The 26188-nt window shown below is 38.3% G+C and overlaps 1 protein-coding gene across 6 annotated transcripts in view; it reads left to right on the plus strand.

Moving 5' to 3' along the window:
- CYRIB (CYFIP related Rac1 interactor B) overlaps positions 1–26188 on the plus strand; it is a 99931-nt gene that overhangs the window by 65341 nt on the left and 8402 nt on the right. For 2 of the 6 annotated variants that reach the window (XM_054057274.1, XM_054057277.1), the window contains exons 3-7: positions 4968–5004; positions 16887–16969; positions 22803–22924; positions 24541–24646; positions 25710–25846. In XM_054057274.1, coding sequence (XP_053913249.1) covers positions 16897–16969; positions 22803–22924; positions 24541–24646; positions 25710–25846 — 438 coding nt within the window. In that variant the 5' untranslated portion in view covers positions 4968–5004; positions 16887–16896. Of the gene's footprint in view, positions 1–4967; positions 5005–15219; positions 15498–15764; positions 15848–16886; positions 16970–22802; positions 22925–24540; positions 24647–25709; positions 25847–26188 lie in introns of those variants that run through there. The other 4 variants (XM_054057278.1, XM_054057276.1, XM_054057280.1 and 1 more) reach the window with 4 other exon arrangements.

The raw sequence follows: 26188 nt of genomic DNA on the forward strand, positions 1-26188 counted from the left end.
ACAGCTGAATGTCATTAGGTGTATAGATGCACAAAATGAAGAGCTGTAGGCCTGTGTATAATGAGTTATTTGGCCATAAATCCCTTTTAATCTGTGAATAAACGACAAAAAGCATGATGTGTGCTTTTAGCAGGTGTCTAACACAGGTCAAGAACTGCCAAGAAAGTTGTTATTTCAGATCACCCCTTCTGTCATTAAATTATAAACCTAATACAGGTTTGAGTGTAGCAAGGAAAACGAGAAATGGTATAGGATAGAGAAAGAGTCTTTGGCCAGCAGTGTGCGCTTGTGGCCAGGAAGACCAATGGTATCCCTGGGATGCATTGAGAAGAGTGTGACGGGCAGGTTGAGGGAGGCTATCCTTTCTGTCTGATCTGCTCTAGTGAGGCCCAGTCTGGATTCTTGTGTCCGGTTCTGGGCTTCCCAGTTCAAGAAAGACAAGGAACTACTGGAGACAGTCCAGCAGAGGTCACAGAAATGATCAGGGGACTGAAGCATCTCTCTTACGAAGAGAGGCTGAGACACGTGGGTCTGTTTAGCTGGGAGAAGTGAAGATTAAGAGGGGGTATTATCAATGCTTGGAAATATTTAAAGGGCAGGCATCAAGAGGATGGGGCCAGAGTCATTTCAGGGATGCCCAGCAGCCAAACAAGGGACAACGGGCACAAACTGGAGCACAGGAAGTTCCACCTGAACATGAGAAACTTCTTTACTGTGAGGGTGATGGAGCACTGGAACAGGCTTCCTAGAAATGTTGTGGCCTTTGAAGGTACAATTTAGCTTCAGAGGAATAAATAGAAACAAATGGAGAAGAGAGATTTGAGCTGAAGTTTTCTAAATCCAGAAGTCAAAAAGGTGGTTTTATAGCAGGCAACCAGTGGATTTGATTTTTTTATAAAGAATAAGAACCCTTTGCAGTAGTGATACACCACCTTTTTATAGACTTAATCTAACGTTTGTTTGCCATACCGATATAAAATAATCTTTTTAGAATCACTGATGTTAACATTGGATTTTGCATCCATTTCGCATTGAACCATGGGTTCATCTGGAGATGCCCTGAAACTTCCATTCGAAATGTGATCTTTGCTGTGATTTATTTTTTATAGCTTAGCCATCTGTTATTGTTACAAAATAAAGATCAAGTTTTGTTGCTAAAGATTTCTTAGCATTCTCTTTTTATTACCCACAAGATGTGGGATGTATTTGACTTGCGGTTTTCTTTTGAACTGGGCTTGCTTTTTATGTTGTAATGTTTGCCTCTTAAGAGTAAGCAACTTCTGGAGTGGTTTCCTCAAACTTCGTCTGTACCTTGAACAAGAGAGCAAGAGAGTCTAAAAATTGCCAGAGCAGTGTAGTCTTTGAGCTAGGTCCTGTTCTGTTCAGCAGTGTGCAAAAAGCCTTTAAGATTGATGGGCTGAGAACATCTGTGCTGTAGTCCACCTCTGGCATGCACAGAGTTCAAGTTGGTGATGCTTACCAAGGGAAATCCAAGTGCAAACTTGACCTTCAAACAAGCAATTTAAACACATGCTCTGTGAAAGCAGCAGAGTGGATTGTGTTTTGAGGATGGCTACTAAAGCCTGAGTGCCTAATGCCTGACCTGGAGTATATGAATCCTGTGCAAGGTTTCTTTGATAAGTGTTGTAAGCTTTATGAAGTAATTCTTTCTGAAGTTCCTTGACAAGGTGAAGTATCAGCAGAGTACACAGAAAATAATTCAGATTCTTACTGCAAATTGTCATCAATTCTTTTTCACTACTCGGTAGTTTCAGTTCTTAATAAGCAGAAGAACCTGAGTGTTAGAAAGCCTTCAAAATCTCTGATCTTGTAGCAGATCTTGACTGACAGTTGCTGACAAATCTATGCTTGGACATAGAGGCTGCTTCATTACTTCAGTCAGGGTTGGGTGGAAGACATTGGGTTCGTACTGGAAGTTAATGGTTAGCTTTTCTCATTTGAAATCTATTTTAATGTACTGACAAGTTGAGCGGCATCGGTTCCAATACAAGGTGGATACCCAAAACACAGGGCTTATTGAGCGGTTAGCAGTTGTTATTTTTTTTTTCCCCCCCAAGTTTCCTTATCCACAATAATGCCAAGTTTACTTAGGGCTTCTTTTGTATTTGGGTATCATTTGACTTGTGTCAACTATAGGCTTTTCTGTGTGAATGATGTTTGGTTTTGTTTTCTTCTGAAAGTGAATTGCTGCTGTTTAGATGACTCACTGTCTGTTTCTAATGGCTGTGGATGTTGGGATTTTTTCCCCATTTATTCTCCAACTGGTGTTACTATTCTTTGCATTTCAGTTGGACTGGGATGTTAGTGGATGCTTTGGTCTTTCTCTGCTGTGGTGAAGTTAGGCTGCAGGTCAGCAGAGAGGGGTTGTGTGTAATAGATTGATAGGTTGGGATGCGTAATCTTTCTGCTGTTTGACTCCATAAAATGGTATAAGAAAAGGCTAAACAAAATCTGTGAGCTGTTAACCCATTGAATAAAAGGTAATTTCCCTGCCCAGAGGTGCTTCTCTCTAAGGTAATGTTAAAGAGCTGCCTCAGAATCACAAGCCGTTGAAAAAATGCTTGCATTTGTATTAGTCAGTTTTCACTGCCTATAAAATTAATTTAGTATACATGTCTCAACTTGTGCCTGTTGGTGTTAATCTGCGGATCCAGAGCTTGAGAAGCAGTCAGAAGGAAGCTCAGATGTTCTGCAGGTCCTCTGCACTGACTGGGATCCTCCACTCTGATCCTGATAACAGGCGATTGTTCATTTTAGATAGAGTTGTCTTGAATGAAAGAGCATCTGGAAATGCAAGAATTAGTTGTGTTAAGAATCCATCACACTATTAATTTCATATATGGCCATTTGTAGTGGATGTTCACTGATGATTCCTCACTGACTGCTAGAAATCTGCAAGTCATTTTATTACCCATTTAGACAGTGCTTTATTATATTGCATAGTGCTAACCTCTGCATTTAAAATATTGTGTGGTATGAAGTTGCACTGAACAAAAATCAAATATCTGTAAGCTTGCCAGTATAAACTGAGTTGATGGCATGATTTGAGCTGTTCCTCATGGAGGCATGCTTGTCGGTACTAAAAGATAGGAATCTATTAATGGATTTTTGTGCTAACATCTCTTTGCCTGTTATCGATGATAGTCCGACTGTGACCAATAGCTCTCAGCTTTCCCCAATTGTTCCCCTTTTGCCTAATGGCTCTACTGGGCCTTCCCTCATTCAGTGGAGCCTTCAGTACAAGCTACCTGGGTATCAGCAGGCTTTTCATGCAGGTGGTAGGCACTTGTATTGTGTCCAAACAGTTGTAGAGAACCACGCAATTCAAGGGTTTTTTTTAAAATAATTTTCTCAGTTGGGAATTTAGACAATTGTTTTGCAATGAAATAATGCTGTTAGGAAACATTTTTTAAAAAGTCCCTAGCCTTGTGCTGGAGTGTGGTTTTGTTTTGTTTTGTTTTTTCTTTCCGCTGTTACTTCCATATTTATATCTGTAGTCTGGCCATTCTAATGGGTTTGGACTTTTCCTTTTTGTTTATAGCTCAGTGAATCAAGTTGGACTTTCAACCCAAAATCATCTTAAACAGAGCTCCTGACTATCCCCCTCCAGTCTCTTCCCCAGTCTACTTTTAGGTATAATTTTTTAGTGTTATTAAATGTTTCGTCCAGTTTGAATTATTTTTTGGGGGGAAATTTCCTTTTTGAAGTCACATTGAGACTAACTTTGGTTTCAATTTCCCTTTTTTGCAATATTGGTTATGTTCATCCCTGACCTGCAAGGGAACAATGTTTTCCAGTCAGTGTTTGGTTTCTGTTGGTTTGTCTCAAAGCATGAATTGAGCAGTCGGCAGGCACGAGGAGGGAATTGAAAAACATAAAATATGCCTAGTGAGAGTGTGTGAGTTTTAGGGAAGTTGCAAAAGGTCTTCTGAAGATTGTGCTGTTAAGCATCTTTTTGTCCTGAGAAGCAGTTGTTCTGAAGCACTGGCTGTTGCTTATGACCAAGAGACTAAAGGGAGGCTGAAGCCAGGTGGCAAAAGGAAAAATCAGATGCTACTGAAACTTAAAGAAACCCTAGTCAAGGGGGAAGTCTCTTTGAGAGAGTTGCAACACTGGAAGGAATGGAGAAATAAATTCCTACAGTTTTAAGTGTTTGTTAGTCATCTTTTTGCTATGTTAGGTTCTGTGGGCTGTGAAGAGTTATTCTCACTGGGGTCTCCACTCTGTTTCTTGCCTGTGATGCTGCTGTAGATCTTCAGAGCCTATCCGACATGATATTACGCTATCTCCTGTGAAGCTTTATGAGATACTGCAGTACTCCATATCTTCTCTTTTTAAACTGCACTATTAACACAACTATTTCACTGTCCTTAAAACGGCTAATAGCAGACTGAGGCAGTCTAAGAATGCTAGTTTTCTTTGCTTCGCAAAGGATTTTCAGTGGTGGCTTGAAAATAACTTCTCTGGAGGTCAGCATGCAAGGAATGTGTTTTTTAAGAGCCAGTTTGTGTGAATGAATTAATCTTGTTAGTTTCTTTTTTTGTATCTGCAAAGTGAAATGGAACAATTTGCCACTGCTATTTTATTGCAGCTTTGACTCTTCAGTAATTAGTTTATTATGGGGTTTATGTTCATGTGGGCTAACACAGCAGCCTTTTTCCCTAGAAACAAGTTTGTTGCCGAAGAATTGTGTTCACTATTTATTTATACGCCTAGAAATAAAACATATTTCTTCATTCTTTTTTTTAAATATGTTTTTCTAAAGTCAGCATCATACAGATCCATAACTGTTTATGAAGTAGATCCAGAACTTTGTTTATGAGGTAGATCTAGTACAGTGCCTGGAGCAGATGCGTGTTTGCTTTTTACAAAGTCATGTAGCATTACAATGAAGCATTTTGGTGCAAAAGAATGAATTTTGATAACCTCTTTTTCTTTTAAAACAGACTGGAGGCCAGGAACAGAGTGCAGCACTGGCTGTAGGTAAGAATTGAAACGCAACGTATTGAAAAATATTGTGACATGTAAGATGCAATAATTGTCATGTGTTAAAGGGCAGAAAATTGGACTGTGCTGAATGTTAGCAATTCTTTCTTAAGAACTCCTTTCCCTGCCCCATTTGTTTCTAAAACTTCTGAAATTTCTGGTGTTTACTAGCAAGTCCTGATGTGTAACCTGATTTGTCCTTCTCTATAGTTAAAAATGTGAAACAAGGTTGTGTTTGCAAGTATTTGGGTGTTTTTGCTTGCACAGTACCTCATCACACAGTATGGTAATGGTTTTGAAAACTGTTCACTGGTGTGAAGAAGTCACATTCTTTCAATAAAGGCATTTTTAGTGTGCACAGAATGTAGTAGTTTGGCCCCATTTAAGAACTTATCCTGGAAGATTGTACTTAAATTTCTTGGAAGTTTTGAATGAAGAGATAATGTTTTGGTGGTTTTTCTTAGTTTCTTTACTAGAAAGTGACTCTGTGACTTCAAACCTTTTCTGAACCACATGCCTTATGCCAGAAACCAGTATCCTACACAAGCTTGTGATGCTGAATATGTAGCATATAAAACTGAAAGCTAAAGACTTCACTGAGCATAACTTGCTGGTTGTCATCTAAGCTACTGCATAGTGTTTCTTGTGCTGTGCCAGCATAGCCAACTACTTCTGTCAAATTGGGAAGGTAATGCTACCAAACATGAGGTAGGATTTATTTTGCTTCTGTTTCTGATGAATCATCAAAAAGCTCTTTGTATTCTTGGGAACTGTATTTTACAAATGATTTGTCATGAGTTTTGTTGACAGTAGCAGAAAACACTTCCAAGTTCTATGTTCAAAATTATTTGAATACTTCACTCACGGTTTAAGAAGATGTGGCGCTATAAATGTGTCGTTAAAGTAATTGTCCCTTATTTTAGTGCGATTGATGTATTAAATACTTGTTTCACGAAATCGCTGATTTTAATGAGATTTATATCACGTTTTTTTTCATTCTTAGGAGAACTTACAGCAGTGTTGAGTCAGAACAAGAGTTCTTCTAGCCTACTGTCTTGCTAATGGAAAACCATCCAGTGCCATTCAGCAGTAGTAGTGCTTTTATTTGGTAGCCTTTACTTTTGAAGTCTTGGATAAGTGTATTAGTGAAGTTGCAGTTTGAACTAGTGCAAATTTTTATTTACAGCATTGTGTGTGTTTGCAAAGGATACACTGTAAGAGTTGCTGAACTGCGTCAGACCATGGGTCCCTCTTGCTGAGTACAGTCTCCAGTCATGACCATCTTACTTCCTTCTGCGCATGTGCACTTGGTTTTATACATGTTTTCACAAACTCCCCTTGTTCCTCTACTAGAAGAGTGCCGATTCTGCTCAGGAAGGTGAGATCATTCCAGAAAAGCTAGCAAAACTCAAGAGGCTGGGAATGGTACTGGCTGCAGGTGGAGGAAGGCTGTCCAGTGAGCAGCTGCAGCGTGTGGCAAGAAACTTCTGTTTTCTTGGAAGAAGCTGTGAATCAGCAGTGTTTTGGGTATTGAAGGGAAAATATTTGTTTATAAACTAAAGTAGTAGTGTCAGCTTCAGAAGCCCTAAAGTTCAGGCAACTGACTCTGCTGATGCTTTTACCTCTTCCAGCTGTGCTGAGACAAAGTAGCTGCTAAATGCTTAACAGCATCTTAAACTAGCTGGGAATCCCTAGCGTGAAGGGTTTGAAGGGGCTGGCAGAAGGCTTTCAATAGTAAGGTAACAGTGGTAAAGATCTGGGGACTGTTGAAAACGTCAGTTAAATTTCAAACTTAAATGGATGTTGCTTTCTGAATAAGGTTAAAACTTGAAGAACAGCTTTATGCAGTAAAACCTTAACCTTTAAACGTTAGAAGATGCCTAGGGAAGAGTACAAATAGGGAGTGCATATATTGGTAGTTCTTCCAGTATGTAAGTCTTTCCAGGTCAAGTGTTTTTCTGAGCCAGATGTGATTATTAAATGTATTCAGCATTCTTTAGTGGCTCTCTGTTCTGCATATGTACCTGGTTTTCTCCAAGAACTGCTGTGAACTGCTTGTGAAATGAGATGAAATGGACTTGTAGAGTTCACAGATTGCCTGGTGCAGGAAATCATACCCTACATGGATTTCTGTATGCTTGCTGCCGATCATAACGGATTACAGGCTGTGTAATATTACTGGAGAACAGAAAATGTTCCTCCGTATTTCTAACTGGTGGATGAAAATAAGTTGTCTTATGCTGTCTTACACTTACCGGCCACCTTTAGTTTGTTTGTAAGAATAAAAGAAAATTTGAGATGTTTTTGGAGGGATGGAAGATGAGATAAGATGATCAAGTTAGCATTTTTCACAGAAAGGGTCATTGGGTGCTGGAATAGGCTGCCCAGGGAGGTGGTGGAGTCACCATCCCTGGAGGTATTTAAAAGATGGGTGGATGAGATGTTCAGGGGCATGGTTTAGTGGTTGATAGGCATGGTTTAGTGGTTGATGAGAATGGTTGGACTCAATGATCCTGGAGGTCTTTTCCAACCTGGTGATTCTGTGATAGCAGAATAATCAGAAAGCTGTCCTGAAATATGGAAATCTGCCTTCCAGCTATGTGATTTGGAAGGCCGTAGGATTTATCTTCCTCCTGAGTAGCTCAGAGCTGGTATGTAACTGAACTGAATTTGCAGATGGACAGTTAGTGTCAGGTTCACACACACAGGTTTGTGGTTAAGTGCTGTGACATTCCAAAAATGTCCCTTGTGATAGGATGTGCCAATGAATACTTATATCCATCATCTTGACAACTGGTAGCCCAATGGACTAAGCACTTTAGTGAAGTTAGGAATCTTTTTCTAGCAGTTAGATTATTATGGAAGGTCTGTGGAGGGGGGGTTGTGCATTATTTTTTTTCTTTGCACTGAGTTGAAAAGCTGGCTGGAGTAGGACTTACGCAGATTATTGTTATTGACGGATTTTTTTCGAGAGGAGAGCTTGACAGCTGTTAAATTACAGGCTGACATCTTTGAAATATGAAACTTTTTAGTAGTATAGTAGTATGGCACAGTTTTGGTAGGCGCGCAGTCTTTGTAGAGGAAGAAAGTTTTCTGTAAAATAATAAAAAGACCTATCTGTAAGCATACCACATCTTTTGTCAAATGCTTTTCTGCTTCTTTACGTACCTGATAAAAACAGATGTCCTCAACTTTGAAAAGGACAGACTTCAGCCACTGTTTCCATGAGAACGTCGCAGTGTCATGGATTACATGCAGTATTTGAGCTGGAAGGAAATTGCCGGCTCTGAGCTGTAAGGCTTTAAGTATGAACATATGTGTTACAAGCTTCCCTTTCTTTGGAAGATCACGTTATAAGGTAGTGACCTCTGTTGGACGAGTTGCAGCACTGCGGCAGGCTTTTAACATTTCAGACTATGAAAAAGACAGCAACGTGTAAACTGCATTTGAGTGTAAATGTCCTTGAACTAAAAGAAGTATTTTTTAATCTCATGGTTGTAATGTAGTTGAATTAAAAGGGGCGTTATATTGAATTAAGTTAGAAAGCTTGGTGAGGTGGTGTAATTTTGAAAGAGGAAAGGCATTTCTAATTATTTATTAGCCCCAGATCCATTCTTGAAGAATTGTGCAGTCACTTGCTGAAGGGTAAATCGGAGCAGATTTTTGGAGCGTAGTCTCTCCCCTTTTCAATACAACTTCTGTTTTAAAAATGAGTAATCCTTCAAGACAAATTGGGGTTTATTCCAGACTTGTGTGGGCATGCTTAGTTATTTTGTTGTAGCTCCTGTCAAACAAGTTATTCAGTGTCAGCGGTGCCACTAAAATATTCCCCAATGAACAAGGCTTTAAGACTGCCTCTTCTAAAGGAACTGCGGATTCTTCAGTGCCTTTCCCTTTATTTTCTCTAAGTGGAAAAATGGACTGAATAAACACTGACCTGACCGTACTTTACAATTTTGGTTTTGAGGAATGTGAGCCTTTTCAGTAGACTGTTTTCTCTGGCAGCCCTCCATTTTCCTGATATGACAAGTTTTGAATTTGGTTTTGTTCAGAAAGGAGTCTTTTTTGAAATCACACATCATCAGTAAAGTAACTTCAGTTTCAACTAAAACAGTTTATTATATCAAAGTCAGTTTAGGGGAAAAGGCTGACATCAGAGGCAGCTTTAAAATAGATTTTAAGTAGCATGAATACTTACTTTCCTATACAAAAACCATTTCCTATTTGGCTGCATAAATTGTTTTACTACTGTTCAGATAAATATTGAAGACTTAAGCCCCAGGAATTCAGTGATGTATTTCTGGGTGCGAGTGGGTGTGGAGATGCATGCATATCTCTTGTCTTAATCTTCTGATTGATTTGCAATTAGTTGTTTGTGAAAGAATAACCACTAGGTGTCAGGAGTGGAAAGCTGTGCATGGATCTCTGCATAGGTTAGGACTGTGAAGTAGGTCATGAAAGCGTATATAAAACCTGATGAAATCTTATGTTTGCTAGGACAAATTACCCGGCAACAAATGAAATCCTGTCTTATGTGCATCTGGTGACTGCTGTGGCACTTCATATGTGTGTTTGACTCAGCAGTTTGATGTCAGTATCTGACAGTATCTGTGACTATAGCTATGCTAAGTCCTGAAAGTGAGACCAGTTTATCTAAAATCTAACTTGCGTTAAGGTAATAGCACCAGGCTCCTCCTTCCTGAATCTAAAGCTGATAGTTTCCATGTGTTGGTCTCTCTTCCAGACTGAATGACAACCAGTATTTTTTTTTTACTATTACCTCAGTAGTTATTTCTTGTCTGGACAGTGTATTTTATTACTTTGGGATTTTGTTTAATGACAGGTCTTTATTACTTTAAACACCACTAATTATCAGTAGTAGGAACTGGAATGTGTCAGAGGGCATCTACGCTTCTGCAGTGCTATTTAGAAGAGAAATAAATAGGCATTAGACTAGGAGAAGCGTGTTTGAATCCAAGGAAAATGTTACGACTTTCTGAAAAGAGAGATTTCTGCAAGGTAGTTCACAAGCCCGTTTCTATGTCTGCAGCACTCTCTAGCTTTTAAGGTTCAGAGCAGTTTTATATACACACTGCTTGTGAAGCTTAACTGCTTCACTGGGAGAGAAACTGGCACTTGATCCAATAGGCTGTTGGCTCTGTGATGCTGTGTGTTGCTAAGGGCTGCCTTTGATTCAGCTGATGTGGGCAGCCACCAATCACTGCATTTTTTTCTCTTTTTTTAATTTTTTTTTTACCCCTCCTCCCTGTTCATGGCTGGATACCACGGGCAGAAATTGTTCAGTAAGCCTTGAAGCAATTGCCAGGCTGGTAGGACCATCATTCTAGAAAAACGATATAGAGTGACAGTCAGCTAGGTTTTTGTTTCTGTGGTAACATTGTATTGTTATACTATAATGTTAGACTTTTAACACTATAAGTGTTTTCCATTTACTGTTTTATCAGAGTTTATCATGTTTTATCATTTTATCTCTGAATCAGAGGTTTATGCTGCACACGAATGACCAGTTGAAAATTTAAAACTCAATCTTTGGAAGAAAATGTTTGCACCTTAACTGGATGTGCTTTCCATGTAGTGTTGTGCTTACGTTCCTCCTCCAGGCTCAACAACATGGATGCGAGGGTTTCAGAGTACAATTTTCTTACTCTGCATGTTCCTGTTCAGTCTTAAGCGTCATTAAGGGTAGCCTTGGGTATAGTGTGTGCTTTTCCAGAAGGTGAGCTGGTGTTCTTCTGAACCAGGAATTCTTCAGTGGTCACGAATGCGTTATTTTTAATCTATTTATTTAACTGTTGTTTTTTTTCTTTTAACTAGTTTGAAAGCATGCTGTTCTTCCAATAGAACAAAGCAAAATTAAAAATACCACTTATGAATGCCTTTGTAGTATTTTATCTTTAAGAAGAATAAGTTTTCTAACTGCTCACCAGTTGTAAACAAAATCCTTGTTAAAGTGTTTTTTCTTTCAGATGCAAGAGGGGGAAATTTCTTTGGTGCTTGACTGAATTTAGTTGCATCATCTATTTCTATTAAATTTCCCCTGGGCTTAGCTTAGGAAAAAAACTATCTTGAAATGTGTCAGGGATGTTTTCAGCATGAAGGGCATGCGTGCAAGACTTGTTTTGAAAATATGCCTTTGCTTTCCGCTTGTCTGATCATGACACTACTCGTAACATCATACAACCCCATAAGGCTGTAATGGGCCAAATCATTGTAATCAAATGTGGCATTCCGTATGTCTTCCTCTGCAAGTAGGTCAAGTTTAAACTGCATTCATGGCTCACGCTCTGATTTCCCATAACCTGCTCCACGTGGCTCGAGTATTGTGCTGGAGTCCAGAGCATGCCAGGAGGGATTCTGGGCAGCTTCATAGGGCCAGTCAGTTTTTGGGCAGAGGTTAGTAGTGTTTTTCTGCTTTGATTTTATCATGTTGGATTCATGCAAGGAAGAGAGCTTCAGTGGTCTTAAAGTGTGCTTCTACTGAGTCTTACACTGTCAGTTTACCTCGTGTGGACACTACTATAAAATCCTAAAATGAATAAAACCCTTGGGAGAAAACACAGCTTGCAGGTTTTGAACTGTTCTGTATTGGAATGAGAATACCAATTAAAATTGGACAGAGGCTGACAAGCTGAAGAGCAAATAGATAGTGACCTAAACTGTACTTAAGGCTGGACATGTGAATATTTTTATATTGGTGATTGCAATATGCAAAATGCTTCTTGATAAGGGTTACAGCTTCAGTGTGGATTTTGTTCCATTGTGTTGGAACAATTGTCAAGAGGTGTGTTTGCACCCACGAACGTCACCTCTAGTCAGTGTTCTGAGTCAGCTGTTTGGCTCTGAGACAAAGCCCAGCTGCAAGATACAGAACTCAGTAGTAGTGCTTGCTTTTGGCTCTGGTCTTTATACAGGCTCAAATCTTTTGTGAATTGGGGCTGACTGATGTGGTAATGTGCTCAAAAAGGATGCACTTACTGCTGGAAAACGTCCTTGACTAGACTATGATGGCTCAGTGTCGGGGCTAGTTGACTGGAACCACTTCTGACTTTCTAAAACAGTAATTCTACTTACTGCAGCCAAATCTAGAAGAGTACTTGGTAAATGAGTGCTGACTGGATATGCTACTATGGTGGTTAGTCACTAAGAAAGGTCTTCATAGAACTACCAAAATCTTCCATGTTGGTGATGCTTTTACAGGGCATCAAATAGCCGAAGAGGTTCCCCGAAGATAACTGTGACGGCTAGTTTTGTGGACTGTTTCTTTGACTGCTTGCGAGTTGTCAGCATCTTTAATATTAGAGCCAGTAGTTGACACTTAGTCATGTGTTTTGGGTCCAGCACAAATGCAAATGATTTTTCATATTGTCCATATTGAACAAAAGGACAATCTCTAGTAAATCTGGATCTGTCAGAAGCCTGAGGCATCTCTGAACTAGGTTGCCGTACTCTAGATTGGTGCACGTATTCTGCTGACACAGCAGCCTCGGAATCATTTTCTTGTCTTTAGGATTCCACATGAGGACAGTAGATCAGCTATTCGTGCTGCTTGGCTATACCTTTTGAAGCAAAATGATGTACAGAAGAGTACACCCATTTAACCTGAGCCATGGCTTGTTGGCCTGCTGCTGCTTCCATGCACCTGGGAAGTTACGTGGTGGTGGCACTTTGGTCTCATTTCTAGGTAGCCATTTTGGAGCTCGAGGGACTGTTGCTTAGCCTTGCTGGAAGAGTAAATTCCTATCTGTTGATTCTTGCATTCATTACCTTGAATGTCAAGGAGAGAGGTGTCCTACCAAGAAATGCTAGATTAGTCTACTCAACTGTTGTCTAAATTGAGTTTTTAAGCTCATTTTATAGCTTAATAAAGACTTTTTAGATTGAAGGAATGGTCTTTTTCATAGTTCTTAAAAAACAACAAATCTTCTAGTGTTAAGGAATACTTGAGATCTTGAGTAACTGTTAAAATTCCTCTTAATACAAGTTTCAAAAATCTTGTGTTTGTCCAGCTTCTGCTACGTTTCCATTCACACTGTAAAAACTGGATAGACAATGAATGTTTTGCTGCTGAGAAAGCAAATATAATTGCATATCTTGGATGAAAAATTGTGATATGACTGAAGTTTATCAGGGTTTTTTCAGAATACTGAATGCACAAGCCATCTGTTATGAACTCTATTATGAACAAGTATCCATGCGTCTTTGCGTTCATGTAAATCGAAATGTATTCCTATATCACATCTTGTAATCTTGTTGCTGTCGTAGTTGAATTAAGTCATTCGTATCTTCAGTTCCTCTCCTTTTGTGAGAGTGGCTGTTCACTGAACTGTTACCATTAGGTCAGTTGCATCTTCTGCTTGAATTTTTCATATCTATTGATTCATTGTAGTGCCAGACTTTTATTGTGCTTCTCTATTTGTTGAACTCGCTCTCAATACCTTGCTAGTTACTGGCAAACTTTTCTGAGGGATGGTCTGAATGAAGGTATTTCTATTGTGAAATTGAGTCCCTGACCCCTTACTCTCTTCAGGAAGAGGTAGGGATTCAGTTAAACAGTCTGTTCTGCACTGCCTCTATGTTCTTCTGTAAGTTTACCTTCAAAATATTTCAACCCTGTAAGCATGCCCCTGCTCTGACCTTCAGAAGTAATGCTATCCAATATTTAAACCACATGCATGACCCTGTGAACTGTCAGGAGACTGGCTAATATCAAAACAAAGGCAAAGCCTGCATAGAAGCATCTACTTGAGGTACTGAAAATAATTTGATGGAGGAGGGGATGGTGCAGCTGAAGAGCTGAAGCATAGCAGTGATTTTTGATGTAGTTAGTGTTCACTTTAGGCAGTTCGCACCACTCACTGCTGTATATTTGCTACTTGGTTGTTAATGTTGGAATTGAAATATGTAATGTGCTGTTCTGAAATTGAAGTTAGTTTTATAAACTTGATTCTACAGACTGAATCACCATTAGGCAGTTTGTGTTTTGGGCTTTTTATTTCCCGTGCTGAAAACATTTGTTTAAGAATGTCTCTATATTACAGCTTTTTCTAGACTATGAATGTTGTCATTGTTGGGGAGTTAACTAAGTGGCTTATTCTCTGCTTTCTCATGTTGTTTGTTCACACAGTGTTGGTGCACTTCTAGCATCTGAAGAGCTCACTAAGCTGTGGAGTAGAAAGCTCTGGAAAAGATGCTTCTTTGAAAAAACAGGTTTTGGTGGATTAGTTTTTAAGAGAGGTGCCTAAACTGGACACCCTAATTAAAAATTTTCTTGGATAATAGTTGTTTCTCATAGGCTCTGAAATCTGATCTGACTTTCCAGAGAACTAAGTTCAAATACTTTGCAAGCAGGACTTGGCATTTTCTTGAGTTTCAAGTGGAAAGTTGAATGCCCAGAAAAGCAGCCATTATACCTAGGGATAAAGTTCTATGTGCAGAGTCCGTTGCAATCAGTTGAACTACATTCAAAGTTGCTTTACTAAAAATTTAGATTTCTAGCTGCTTGATAATTCTGTAGTAGTTATTGAAGCAAAGCCTGAAAAAATTATCAACAATCTGGGATTAATTCCCCCTTCCTTCTCTAGTTTTTGTTGATTGTGCGAGTTATTGCTGAATCTTGTGGATCCCGAGAAATAAATCAGGCGCTGTTCTTAGTTTGCTTTTCCATCACACACTAGTTGCATTTTTCTTATGGAACGCTAAAAGTCTGTCAATACTGGTTCTGAAAATTAGTTTTGCAAGACAATCTGTTTTGACTTCACATTGATTCAGTTCTTTTAATTTCTAAATTAATGATTCTTACTCCTCTAAGATGCTGCCTCCCTCCAGGTAAACACTGGTAGGTTGGTATAGTTAGAATAAAACTTGCTTTTTTACATCTTATGCTTGAATCCAAGTGTCAGAATATTGGTGGTTTATTCTTAAAGAATTTGAAATCTGATTTTTCGGTAGTGTCTTGTGTTTGTATTTTTTTTATTCTCGTAAATAACTGATGTTTCAGGGCAAGGGTTCTTAGTACATCTCCAGCCTCTGTAAAATGTGGGAGGGTCCTTGAAAAGGTTGGCTTGTTATGAAATGCAGTTTTTGTAGGCCTGCTGAAGGCCTTGATTTCTGGAACTTAAGGTAACATTTGAAACTGTTTCATTAATTTTTCTGACCTTGAGTAATCTAATGACTATTTAATTTTTCTTCCAGTTTTGATTTCTTTTAGCTGGGATGTGACAGCAAGCATAAGAAGAACTTTTGAAACTTGATTATCTCCTGGGTTTGGAAAAGTCTAACTTGTGTTTAATTCATCACTTTACACGATTTGACTGGAAAAACTATTCATTGACCACACATGATTACTACTAAGAGACTTTCGGAAATTTGTTTTTAGTGGAAAAAAAAATCAGGCTTGTGACGCCACCAGTTGCGTTTGAGATCGTTTATATCCTGGCTTCATTGGCTGTGAGTTGCTGCAGTCATCGTAGGTAATGTTCTTTAAATGCTTTAAAGATGAAGAAGTCAGATCTTTATTTTTGTCAGAACTATCTCTTAATTTTTTCAACAATTGCTCCTCTATGAGAAGAAGGGGAGTGGGAAAGTTCTGTACAGTGCACTTTTTCTACTTCCCACCAGAGGGTGATGAATCCAGTGTGCAAAACCCGACAGGAGTCGTGCTACAGTGAGCCCCAGGCCTGTACTTAAAATAAGAAATGGTTAATGGAACTAAATTATTTTGCCATTTTTATTTTTAGGTTTGCTGGCATGGGTAATCTCATTAAGGTGCTAACCAGGGACATAGACCACAATGCAGCACATTTTTTCTTGGACTTTGAAAGTAAGTCTCTTGGGCCTTCACAGCTGGTGCATTTAAAATGGTAACAGTAGGGTTGCTTATACCTGCTGCAGAGAAGGCTAGGGGACTGAGCTGCAAATCTGCAATTTGAGAGTTGCATGTGGTTTTTCCATTTTTTTTTTTTTTTTTTTTTTTTTGTTACTCTCCCCCCCGCCTTCTCCCCTTCAGTAGTAGCCAAGCCACCATCATGTTGCTGTGTAAATTTTCTTTCCTTGTGCTTATCATTTTGGGTCAATGTGGTCAGTGATGTCCATCCATCTGCCTGCTAATCAAGTAATCATAAAATGAAAAATTCTGTCAGTATGCCATAGTAATCCGTGCTGAGCAGTTGTTGACTGTAATCCTACCTTATACAAGAGCGAATAGTAAATCATTCCTGATCATGGTTTGGTCATTCGTGGTGCAGATAATGGGCATTTTTTACATCCAAAAGTCCAAAGTGGAATTGTCAGAGTTTCGCAGATGTTTTGGGCAACTTGTGTAAAAGATATGTGGCAAACCTATGTCAGCATTTCCTGCGCACTGAAATGTGTCTTGATGCATTTTTCTATGATGGCTTTCTGACAAAATTAAAAGGGCTGACAAAATTAAAGCTGTTTCCTTCTGTTGTCCCATTGAGTGAAAATCTGTAGCATGGCTAGCACATCAATGCTTGCAAAGATGGTCCTCGGCCCTCGGTGGGGTACTCCTGCTCAGGACACTGGTGCTAGGGTGTACCAGGACAGAATTAGTCACTGGCAAGGCCTTCAGTTGGAGTTCTACCCCTTTCTCAAAGGGATGACCATGAAGGTGTTGGTGACATAGTCACTTCTTACAGGAAAGCTGCATTGCATCTCTGGGATCACCAGCTGTACGTCCTCAAAGTGGGGTTTTCCCTCCCTCCATCAGGGTGTCAGCCTGAAGAACAAGTTCGTGCCTGATGGAAGTCCCTGGTCTTCTTTCCCCCTCTGCTTCAACTACATTTGGGCTGTTCCTGCTTATAAAAAGAAAATTTTCTTTTCTCTCATTCTTGTCTTGGCAGGTACCTTAACATGGGGAACCTTCTAAAAGTTTTGACATGCACAGACCTTGAGCAGGGGCCAAATTTTTTCCTTGATTTTGAAAGTGAGAAGATGATTTTATATATCTATTACTCTTTGCCTGCAGTAGACTGCATTTGTCATGTACTAAATGTATGTTTTCACTTTGCCATGCTTCTGACAGCTTTGCATGCTTGAGCTATGGATAACTGTTCAGTGAACTATTGTGGAAAGTGATTATTTAAAGTAATGTCTATTTCTAAAATGTAAAATCTTTATTTCAACGGGGGGTTGCAAATTGTGTTTTACTGTTGGAATCTAATGTGATTCTTGTTTTAAACCAAAATTCTGTCTGCTTTTTATCAAAACTTTAATCAGTTTGAATTCTTTGAAGACTTACTAAAATTGCAAGAAGATAATTCCACATTAAAGGAAGGACTGAATATAAAATCTCATTATTTTCTTCGCTTTCAATGTGCCACTGAATCATACTGCATATATAGATTAGCTGACAACAGCTATTCATAGCTCTCCAACAGCTATTCATAGCTCTCCAGTATCATCACGTTAAAGGTGTATATGTGAACCTGATTTGATTTGGCATTGAAATTTGACAGTTAACTTCATCCCCCCCTTATAAGGGGGGGACTTGGAGTAGAGGGCCAAAATTGCTTTTGAAAAGAGATGTATAGCTTATCTGATCAATGCCAAGTGTTCTGGAAGGTTCACGTATTGTTAGTATTTCTGCTTTTAGTTTTTCTTGCACGATATAATATCACCTAAGAATGGCAGGTAAGTGTTGTTGGCTGCTGCTATGCATGTTGAATTACTTTCTTTTGGGGTGTGCTATTGCTTTACTCAGCTGTATATCAGCAGGCATAAAATAAGAGAGCTAATCTTCAAATGCATTTTGATGATGGAATAAAAGAAAATGGAGTAGCATAACAAAAAAGATGAATTATTGTGATATGGAGAATTTAAATCATTATATACTCTTCTGCTAAATTATTTTTCAGTTGTGCTTGAAACAGTAGCAGTTGGTTGTATTGGTTCTAATGTGAAAGTGAATGCTTAGGGAAATACAGGTTTGTTTCAGTGATGTTTTAAGTTATAACCTCTCTAAACCCTTTTCCTGTACTATTGGTTTTATCAGTTCTCTCCTTTGAATATAGGTTTATTGGAAAATGATAGCCATGCAAATTAATTGTAAAGGGAAGATAAGCAAGGGCTGTGTTCAAAAATCAGAAATCAAAACTTGTTTAAAACCACTTCAAATCTCACATGTTATCAGAATAGGTATAACTTAGTAAAGTAGGGAGGAGTGATATAGGAAAATGTTGGAATTGTGAAGCTTCAGCTTAAGCTGCAAATACTACTTCATTGGATTAAGTTAAGTTAGCCAGGTACAAGAGGCATAAATCTAAATTAAATTGCAATAAGAATCACTGCTATTTTTAAAAAATACTGATTCTGTAGGTATAAATTTTTGAAGTGCATGTTTTGAGCATGAACAAGATTTGGCATGAGAGTAAGCAGGTTGCTGACATGAAATGTTTACATATGCAGTTAAATTAAGTGACTTATATTATGGCTGAATTGTTAGACTGTTCTTTATTCATTTTGGACCCTGTCCTGCGTTTGTTTTTTTGCTGCTACACTGTGTATCCATGCTTCTTTCTACTCTGTTTCAGATAGCTTGCCTTGACAGGATCTTGGCTCTGACACAGTCAAGATCTTTCTTCAAGACTTGGCACTTAATCTTGTGATACTTAACATTGTGTTTTTATGTGGAAGAGCAAGTCAGCTCTCTATTAAAAACAAATTTGTTGATTCTGTTATGAGTGGCCTAATAATATACAGTTTGAAGTCTTTTGTTCGTAAGTCCATATGTATCTTTGGAGTGAGCAGGCTAGCTAAACATTTCTTGCACAATACTGCAAAGAGCTAAAAAGCTAATGTCCATAAAGATTTATAGGGATACAAATGCCAAATTTAGAAAGCTTTTTAGACTGGTATCTAAGGATTTTTTTCAGACGCTTATCTTGGTGCTAGATTCTAGTGATTTGTGTGACCGACTATTGGGATAAGTGCATAAAAATCTTCCGGTAAATGATGTAATGGGCTGTTGGCTTTTTCTTGCCTTAACACTGGTTAACTTACTTTCTGTGGTCATTCACCTTGGCTATTTGAACAAATAGTTGTCTTGATTCTACTGAAGTCCTTGCAATGCCACTTTAACATGAGTCGAGGGAAGGGCACAGCTTTGCAAAGGCAGTATTGTTAACGTAACCCAGCTGCCTGCAACGTGGGAAACTTACAGCTCAACTTTTACGTTTATGTCATTACTGTCACAGTGCAAATCCTTTCCAAATTTACTGATTTGAGTAGACGCTAAAATGCGAGTATTGTGGGTTGTACATGGTGATCTCAAGCTAGCGCTGCAAGTATATTCTGTATTACCTCCAAAGAACTTGGCTAGGTTTCAGAGGAGCCACAAAGATAGCATTCTCCCTAGTAATAATGATAGAGATGAATAAATTATTTGATCTCCAGCAGTCGGGGATTTTTCTCTCCCTTGCTCGTGAGTTTGTCCCAGCCAGTTTCAGATGACTTGATGTGTTTTCCCTGGGAAAAATCTCAGTTTAAATAGCGTTTGCTGTGCAGTATAAACTTTTAACCCCAAATTTGTCTCACTACTAGTTTTGTAGGCTAGCCAAATACTTTTTTAAATAGTCACTAACTGTGTGTGTTCCCCGCATGCAATATGTTGTCATACTTCCATAGTGTTTAGTTCACATAACAGCATTTGTATATTATTTCAAGTCTACTCTTTTGTCTTCCATACGTTATCGTTTGAGCTTTCTTAACTCTAAATGTATATTGAATCTTGCCCAGTAATTTTCTGATAAAATTTAAAATTAATTTAAGGATTAACTCCCCCATTTACTTGAGAGACTTCAGTCTTCACTTTTTATACTAAAATTAAAAATGGGAAAGTTAGTTGGAATAACAAGAGGTCGGCTCCCTTGGCAACGGTGTCAAACCCCAGAACATTTTGGTGAGCTGTGCTGTACTTACTGTATTTGTTCTTTCCATGGAAAATGTTGCCAGGTAAAGGCAAAGCCTTATCTTAAAGTTGTAGCGTGAACTGCATCCATGGAATGGAAACGGGAAAATCCCTCAAATTCTGTGCCTCCTTCATCTTGCTCTTTGGATGCTTGGCATTGCTCGTTAGGTATCAAGACTTACTTGTCAAGACTAACTCCAGAAGTACAACTCCCTTTCCTGCTCTGTGCACTCCATATTGAGGAAAATGAGTTCCACAATTAGAGATTCTCAAGGGAGAGTCCCGTATCTTGAGTCCTCAGGTACAGGTGGGAGTGCCTCCTCCATCTGTCCAGATTACAGCAGTGCTTAGGAAGAAGAACCTTTCTCTCTTTCTCCATTCATGATATGCTTTTAGAGTTCAGTGCTCTAACCAGCACTGAGAAGCAAATAAACCATTTGCTCAGAGCTGGCCGACACTAAGGCTTGAAGATTTTCTATATTGTGCCTTTTAAATCTGTCCTAATACATAGTAAACGGATTGTGAAGTGAACGTAAAACAATTTAGTTTTTAAATGTGAGCTCTTTTTTTGGTGCAGAAAACTTACAGATGGGAAAGTAACTTAGTAATAATCAGGTTTACAGACTTACATAGGGGAGGACTAGGCGCAGCAAAATGTAGTACATGCCAAAAGAAATAATCCAGTGCCTGCTGCATTTGAAAACACGTATTTATAAGTTTGTTATAATCAAAACAAAACAACCAAAGAAAGACCACGGCACCTCAAATTAAATATAAACCATTGGATTGAGTTTTCTGGAACATTTTAGGGGAATGAAACACAGTAGTTGGTTGATGAGATATTAAGTGAAACATGCTAAGAGTTACAGAAGGTGTTGACTTGCATAGCCAGCTGTTCAGTGAAGACCACTTAGTTTGTATCTGGAAAGTAAAACTTGCAAAGTCATAGTACTACATCTGTTCTGCTTGTTGATGGGGTTTGAAATTATGAGGAGGAGTTATCCTGGGCCCTTCTGCTGTGCCCTTCTTCCCCCTTTAAAAAACAAACTCTCCTTACTAGAGAGAGTAATGAAAAATGGCATGAAAAAATAAATAGGCAAGAGATGTTCTCGATGTGAGACAATCCAAGTGGCAAGTCTTGATTGCATTATTTAACACTACAATCTGGAATGCTACAGAGCTTCGTGTTTTAGTCTGTATTTCACTACAGCATTTCATGTTTGTGCATGAACTGCTGCCAGTCAACTGGTGCTTACCTGTGTCTGCTCTTTTCCTTCATTTTTTTTGTCTTCATTTCTTACAGCAGTCTTCAGCAGCTTTCAAAATTCTAAATGTGACCTTTGTGATGGTCTGAAAAGCACTGGGCCGCTTTTACTCGATGCCTAATCAGTGTAGTGCTCTTACACTTTTTTTTTTTAAAAGGAGTGACCAGCTTTTTCTTTTTTCCACTTGTGCTAATTCTTGATGGTCCTCAAAATATCACGTTAAACTGTTGCAAGGTCTATATATTTGCTAACAATGCCCACTGTATGCATTAAAATGTAAAAATAAGAACAACTATGGAAAAAAATACAGCAAAATCCAGACAAGCAATGCAAGTGAAACTTGTTTTCTCCCAATACGAACATAATTTTCTGAAGTGTTTCTAGTGTGTAACACTAGGATACTGTGTTTATTTTTTTTCTTTTTAATGTAAGTATTGACATTACTCCATCACTGTTGGTGGGAGTTATACATATGGATCATGGAAAAAGCACTTTTTGGGAGACGATTTCCCAGACTCTTGAAACTGTACAAAATCATGAGGATATATTGTCCATAGATAGCTTTTTTTTTTTGTCCTATAAAAAATATATTAATGCACTTATTTTAGGCATTGGAAACCCTGGATTTAAAAATATCATATTTATTTCATAACGTATTTTGCCCATGTAAACAGAAAAGTTTAGTTTGTTTGTTGTTTCTTTTTGGTTGTTTTGTTTTTTTTGCAAGAGCTTCAGTGACTAAAGAATTATTTTTATATTGATGTAAAAGGGACTAACCTTATTGCTTCCATCAGAATTGTAAAAGAAAAATTGATCTCATATCAGCTAAATCAGGTGTGGTATATTCGTAATAGGTGGTTATTTTTAAGAGGTCGAAGCCTTCTGTTGATTTTTCTCAAAACATGCTTATTGAATTACATTTCTTTAAATACGTATGTGTAGCTTTTTGAAATAATAATGAAATATACTTTAGAAAGCCTTTAGTGAATTATAGGAAAAATGAAGACACTGCATTTTTCTGCCTTAAAGAAGAAGGGAAAGTAAAAAGGAGAACAGATTTGCACTAGACCTTTTTGTTCTCAACTCTGATTTTACAATTAGTGTAGTAAATAATATGTTTTGAGAAATAAATATATTTAGAAGTAAAGGGTATGGCTCCTTTCCCAACCGGTGCAAGAAGAGGCAGGGAAGATAGAAAATAACATGATGCAGTATTTCAGGGTAACAAAGGCATGAACACCTCGTGTAAGATCTGCTGCGAGTGTGTCTTTCGAGCACTTACCTTTTCCATTGGGCTTGTACTGCATCCCAAGGTGAGATTGTTAAAACTTCTCTAACTCAATTTTTAAGTAAGTTAGGAAAGACAGATTCCAGGTGGATTTTTGGGATGCTAAATGAAGTTAAAAGACTTCTAAAATGAATACAGTTACTTTCTTGGAGTTCCCTATACATCGTAGTAGCTCTTCAGAGACTGAAAATTCTTGATGAGTTACTGCCTGATGAATTTGTCCCATAGGTGATGGTGTACCTATTGAATTCCATATTGTTGTTAAATATATATATATTTAATATGTTCTACTGTTTAGATGCCCAACCTACAGAATCTGAAAAGGAAATTTATAATCAGGTGAATGTAGTGTTAAAGGATGCAGAAGGAATACTGGAAGACTTGCAGTCATATAGAGGAGCTGGCCATGAAATACGAGAGGTGAGCTAGAGCGTTATGATTGTGCACAGCCTGTGGTTGTTCATTGTCTGACCCTAACTAAGTACTGCTGGATTTTAACTTTGCTTGCAGGAGCTGTTCTGGCAGAGCATGTTGTCTATTAAAATTTCTGTCTTCAGTTTCTGCTCTGGAATGTTCCTTTTTAACAGTGAAACAGATGTCACTTATTTCAATAATATTACTGCACGTATGTAATAGCAAATGATGCTTCTCAAACTTTTATGGGATTGTTACCGATTTTTATTTATGTTCCCACGTAAGCTCTTCAGTCAGTGGTGAATCTGGGAATTGTGGCCTGACTTACAATGCAATATTGAGTAGTGTTGACATCTTTTTGTATGCTAATTGGAGAAATCTGATGTGTGGTAATCCTAACAGAAAAGACATCTAATTTTCGGTCTCTTTAAATTAGCTTTTGTTTACTAAAGTAGATGTTTAAAACAGAAGCAAAGTTTTTGTGTCACTCCATTTTCCCTTTACAAAAGGATTGAATAAATTCTCTCTCAACTTCCTTCCTTTACTGTAACATACTAGAATTTCTTAAGAGTACATAGGAGAAGTCTCTGCTCACTCTAGATGAATTTGAGATACTCGGAGCCGCTCAGTTTTAGAGTACCATGCGTTTTTTATTCAGCCTCTGTTGAATTCGTAAGGTAGGTTTAAGGAGAGTAACTGTCACACAAAGCCCTTAGGAGGGGAGAGAGCTTATTTGTCCTTCAAGGAAGGAGCATGTTTAGGGAGAGGCTGTAGGATCTGGCAAGAAAGCATGTCTTGGCAACAAAGTCTGCAGCTCCCATGGAGAATGAAGAGATGCTAATGAGAGGAGGTAGGCATCACAGGAAGGAAGCTTCCTAGGGACCAGACATGGGTGTGCTGCAACTCGCATCTCAGGGTTGACTGAAGCTGATTTTGGAACCCAAGAGTTGACTGTGAAGTTGCAGCAGGCGAGTTATAAGCATTTTTATTTCTGTTAATTCTTAGGAGTTTTCAGTTGCTAATTAGTCTAGTTTCTGTCTTAGAAACCTGGAGAGACTGACTTCAAGGCTTTCTTTGGGAAGCTTACTGTAAAGACAAGGTCTGAAGCTCTGATATACACCATGTCTAGGTGTTGCTTTGTTGTTGATTATATTTAAATGTTCCTACTGAAATGTTTAGCCTGAATGTCACAGTGAATTTGATTTGGTTTTTTACTTCATGAATTCAGAAATTGGTGATAGATAGCAACAGTAGGATGAGGGTTTGGTCACTGAACCTTTTTTCTTGGAGGTACTCCAATAAAGTTGTTCATTTTAATTAACTAAATCCTGTTATGTAAATTTTCTTGTCTGAGCTGCTATATTTTTAACATTTTTTTATACTATCCTGAATAGGAAAACAACTTGGAGATAGTTATTTTCAGCAGAAGTATTTAGAGCTTTTTGGAACAACCATGAGTTAGTACAGTCTTGTCTCTCAACTGGAGACTTCCCAGTACGTAGTATTTTTAATTACTAGCTCCTCAAACAATTGCCCTGCATAGATATTTCTTTTGCCATAATATATAATTTATTCTTAATATAAGAATGCTTTTTTCCTCCTTTTTTTTTTTCTAATTTAAGGCAATACAGCATCCCAATGATGAGAAGCTGCAAGAAAAGGCCTGGGGTGCAGTTGTTCCACTAGTAGGCAAGCTAAAGAAATTCTATGAATTTTCTCAAAGACTAGGTAAGTGGAATGGTGTTAACTTGGGGTTTTATTTGGCTTCATTAAGTAGTACATTTAGCATATTCAGATGTGATCGCATCTAGGTCCACTCCTTGCTAGTAGATAAAAGCCCATATTGCATAGATTCCTTCCATACACTGGGTTGGATCTTACTTATATCTGCATACTGTCTTCTTGCATGTGAAAGCAAACTTGTTTCAGTGAATACCTGAGAGGAGAGAGGGAATGGGAACATGGCTGTAATCCTCTTTCTCTTCCCATTTAGTAACTCTGGAAAGCATCCAAAAGCTGATTATTTTGAAAATTACTGGACTATTTCACCGAGAATTAATTGTGTTAATGTTTCTGATACCAAGCGTAATTAGAAGTGACTGTATAATTCCCCCTTATGTTCCAGAACTAATTTGGTCTGTGGAAGTGCCTGATCTTGGTTCATGCAGGTGCAATACTTAGGATGGCACTTCATGCCTCTTACAAAACGAACTTGACCATGTTGTGTCTAAGCTGATGAAAACTATTAGACTTGATTTGTTTCTCCACAAACTGTTACCTCACTTTTAGAGAGTTATTACTGTAGTTGATGAAAAAATGAGCCCAGAAAATGGAAGCTTTTTGCAGGCAAATTCTGCTTTGTTGAAGAGATAAAGTGTTTTTCTTATGATGATGAGTAGGAAGTTGGACTATAAGTTTATCTTTAAAGCAAATAAAACACCACTCTTGCTGATAAGTACGTACCTCTTGAATTCTGCGTTATCTTAAAGGCTGCAGTCTGCTAACGCAGCCATTGAAATATGCTTTACACAGAAGTTGCAGACAAGGCTTGAATAAAACTCTTCAATAAGTTTTTCATGGCTTTCTACTGATTTGACCTAGTCTCTGTAGTAGCTTGTAAGTAAATACAGTAACAGTGGCATATAGAAGCAATTCATCAAGCACCATTACTATTAACTACAACATGTTTTGGAAGATGTGTATTTTAAGTCTAGCATGCAGAATATCAGTCAATAGAGATAGAAGAAGCAGGTGCAGTTCTATATTATAAAATACTCTTCTCTCATTTAAGAGGCAGGATTGCGAGGCCTGTTGGGAGCCCTGACAAGCACTCCATATTCACCAACGCAACACCTGGAGCGAGAGCAGGCTCTTGCTAAGCAGTTTGCAGAAATTCTTCACTTTACACTCCGATTTGATGAGCTCAAGGTACGAACTTGTAATTTTGTAAGCACAAAGGCTAGAAAAAGGAAAACAGGTCTTTTTACTGAAGCCATCTGGGTTGTGTTCTGTTCTAGAATAGAGTATGCAGTAGATAATCAAATATCTACTCTGTTCAGCTTATTCGCATGACCTAGAGTTAGAATAAACAAGAAAGCAGATGAAATGCCATCTTGGCTTTAGGCAGTTTTTACATTTCAGTTCATATTAATGATTCTTCATCTGAATTTGGCATATGTCTTGGGATAATGCTGCTGCTGGTATGTGCACACCCAGAGTTCAGATATTTTCTTGCTGTTGTGAAAAGAACTAAGCCGAAACAATACTAAT

The sequence above is a fragment of the Cuculus canorus genome, chromosome 2, assembly GCF_017976375.1.
Source record: "Cuculus canorus isolate bCucCan1 chromosome 2, bCucCan1.pri, whole genome shotgun sequence".
NCBI classification, from domain to species: Eukaryota; Metazoa; Chordata; class Aves; order Cuculiformes; family Cuculidae; genus Cuculus; species Cuculus canorus.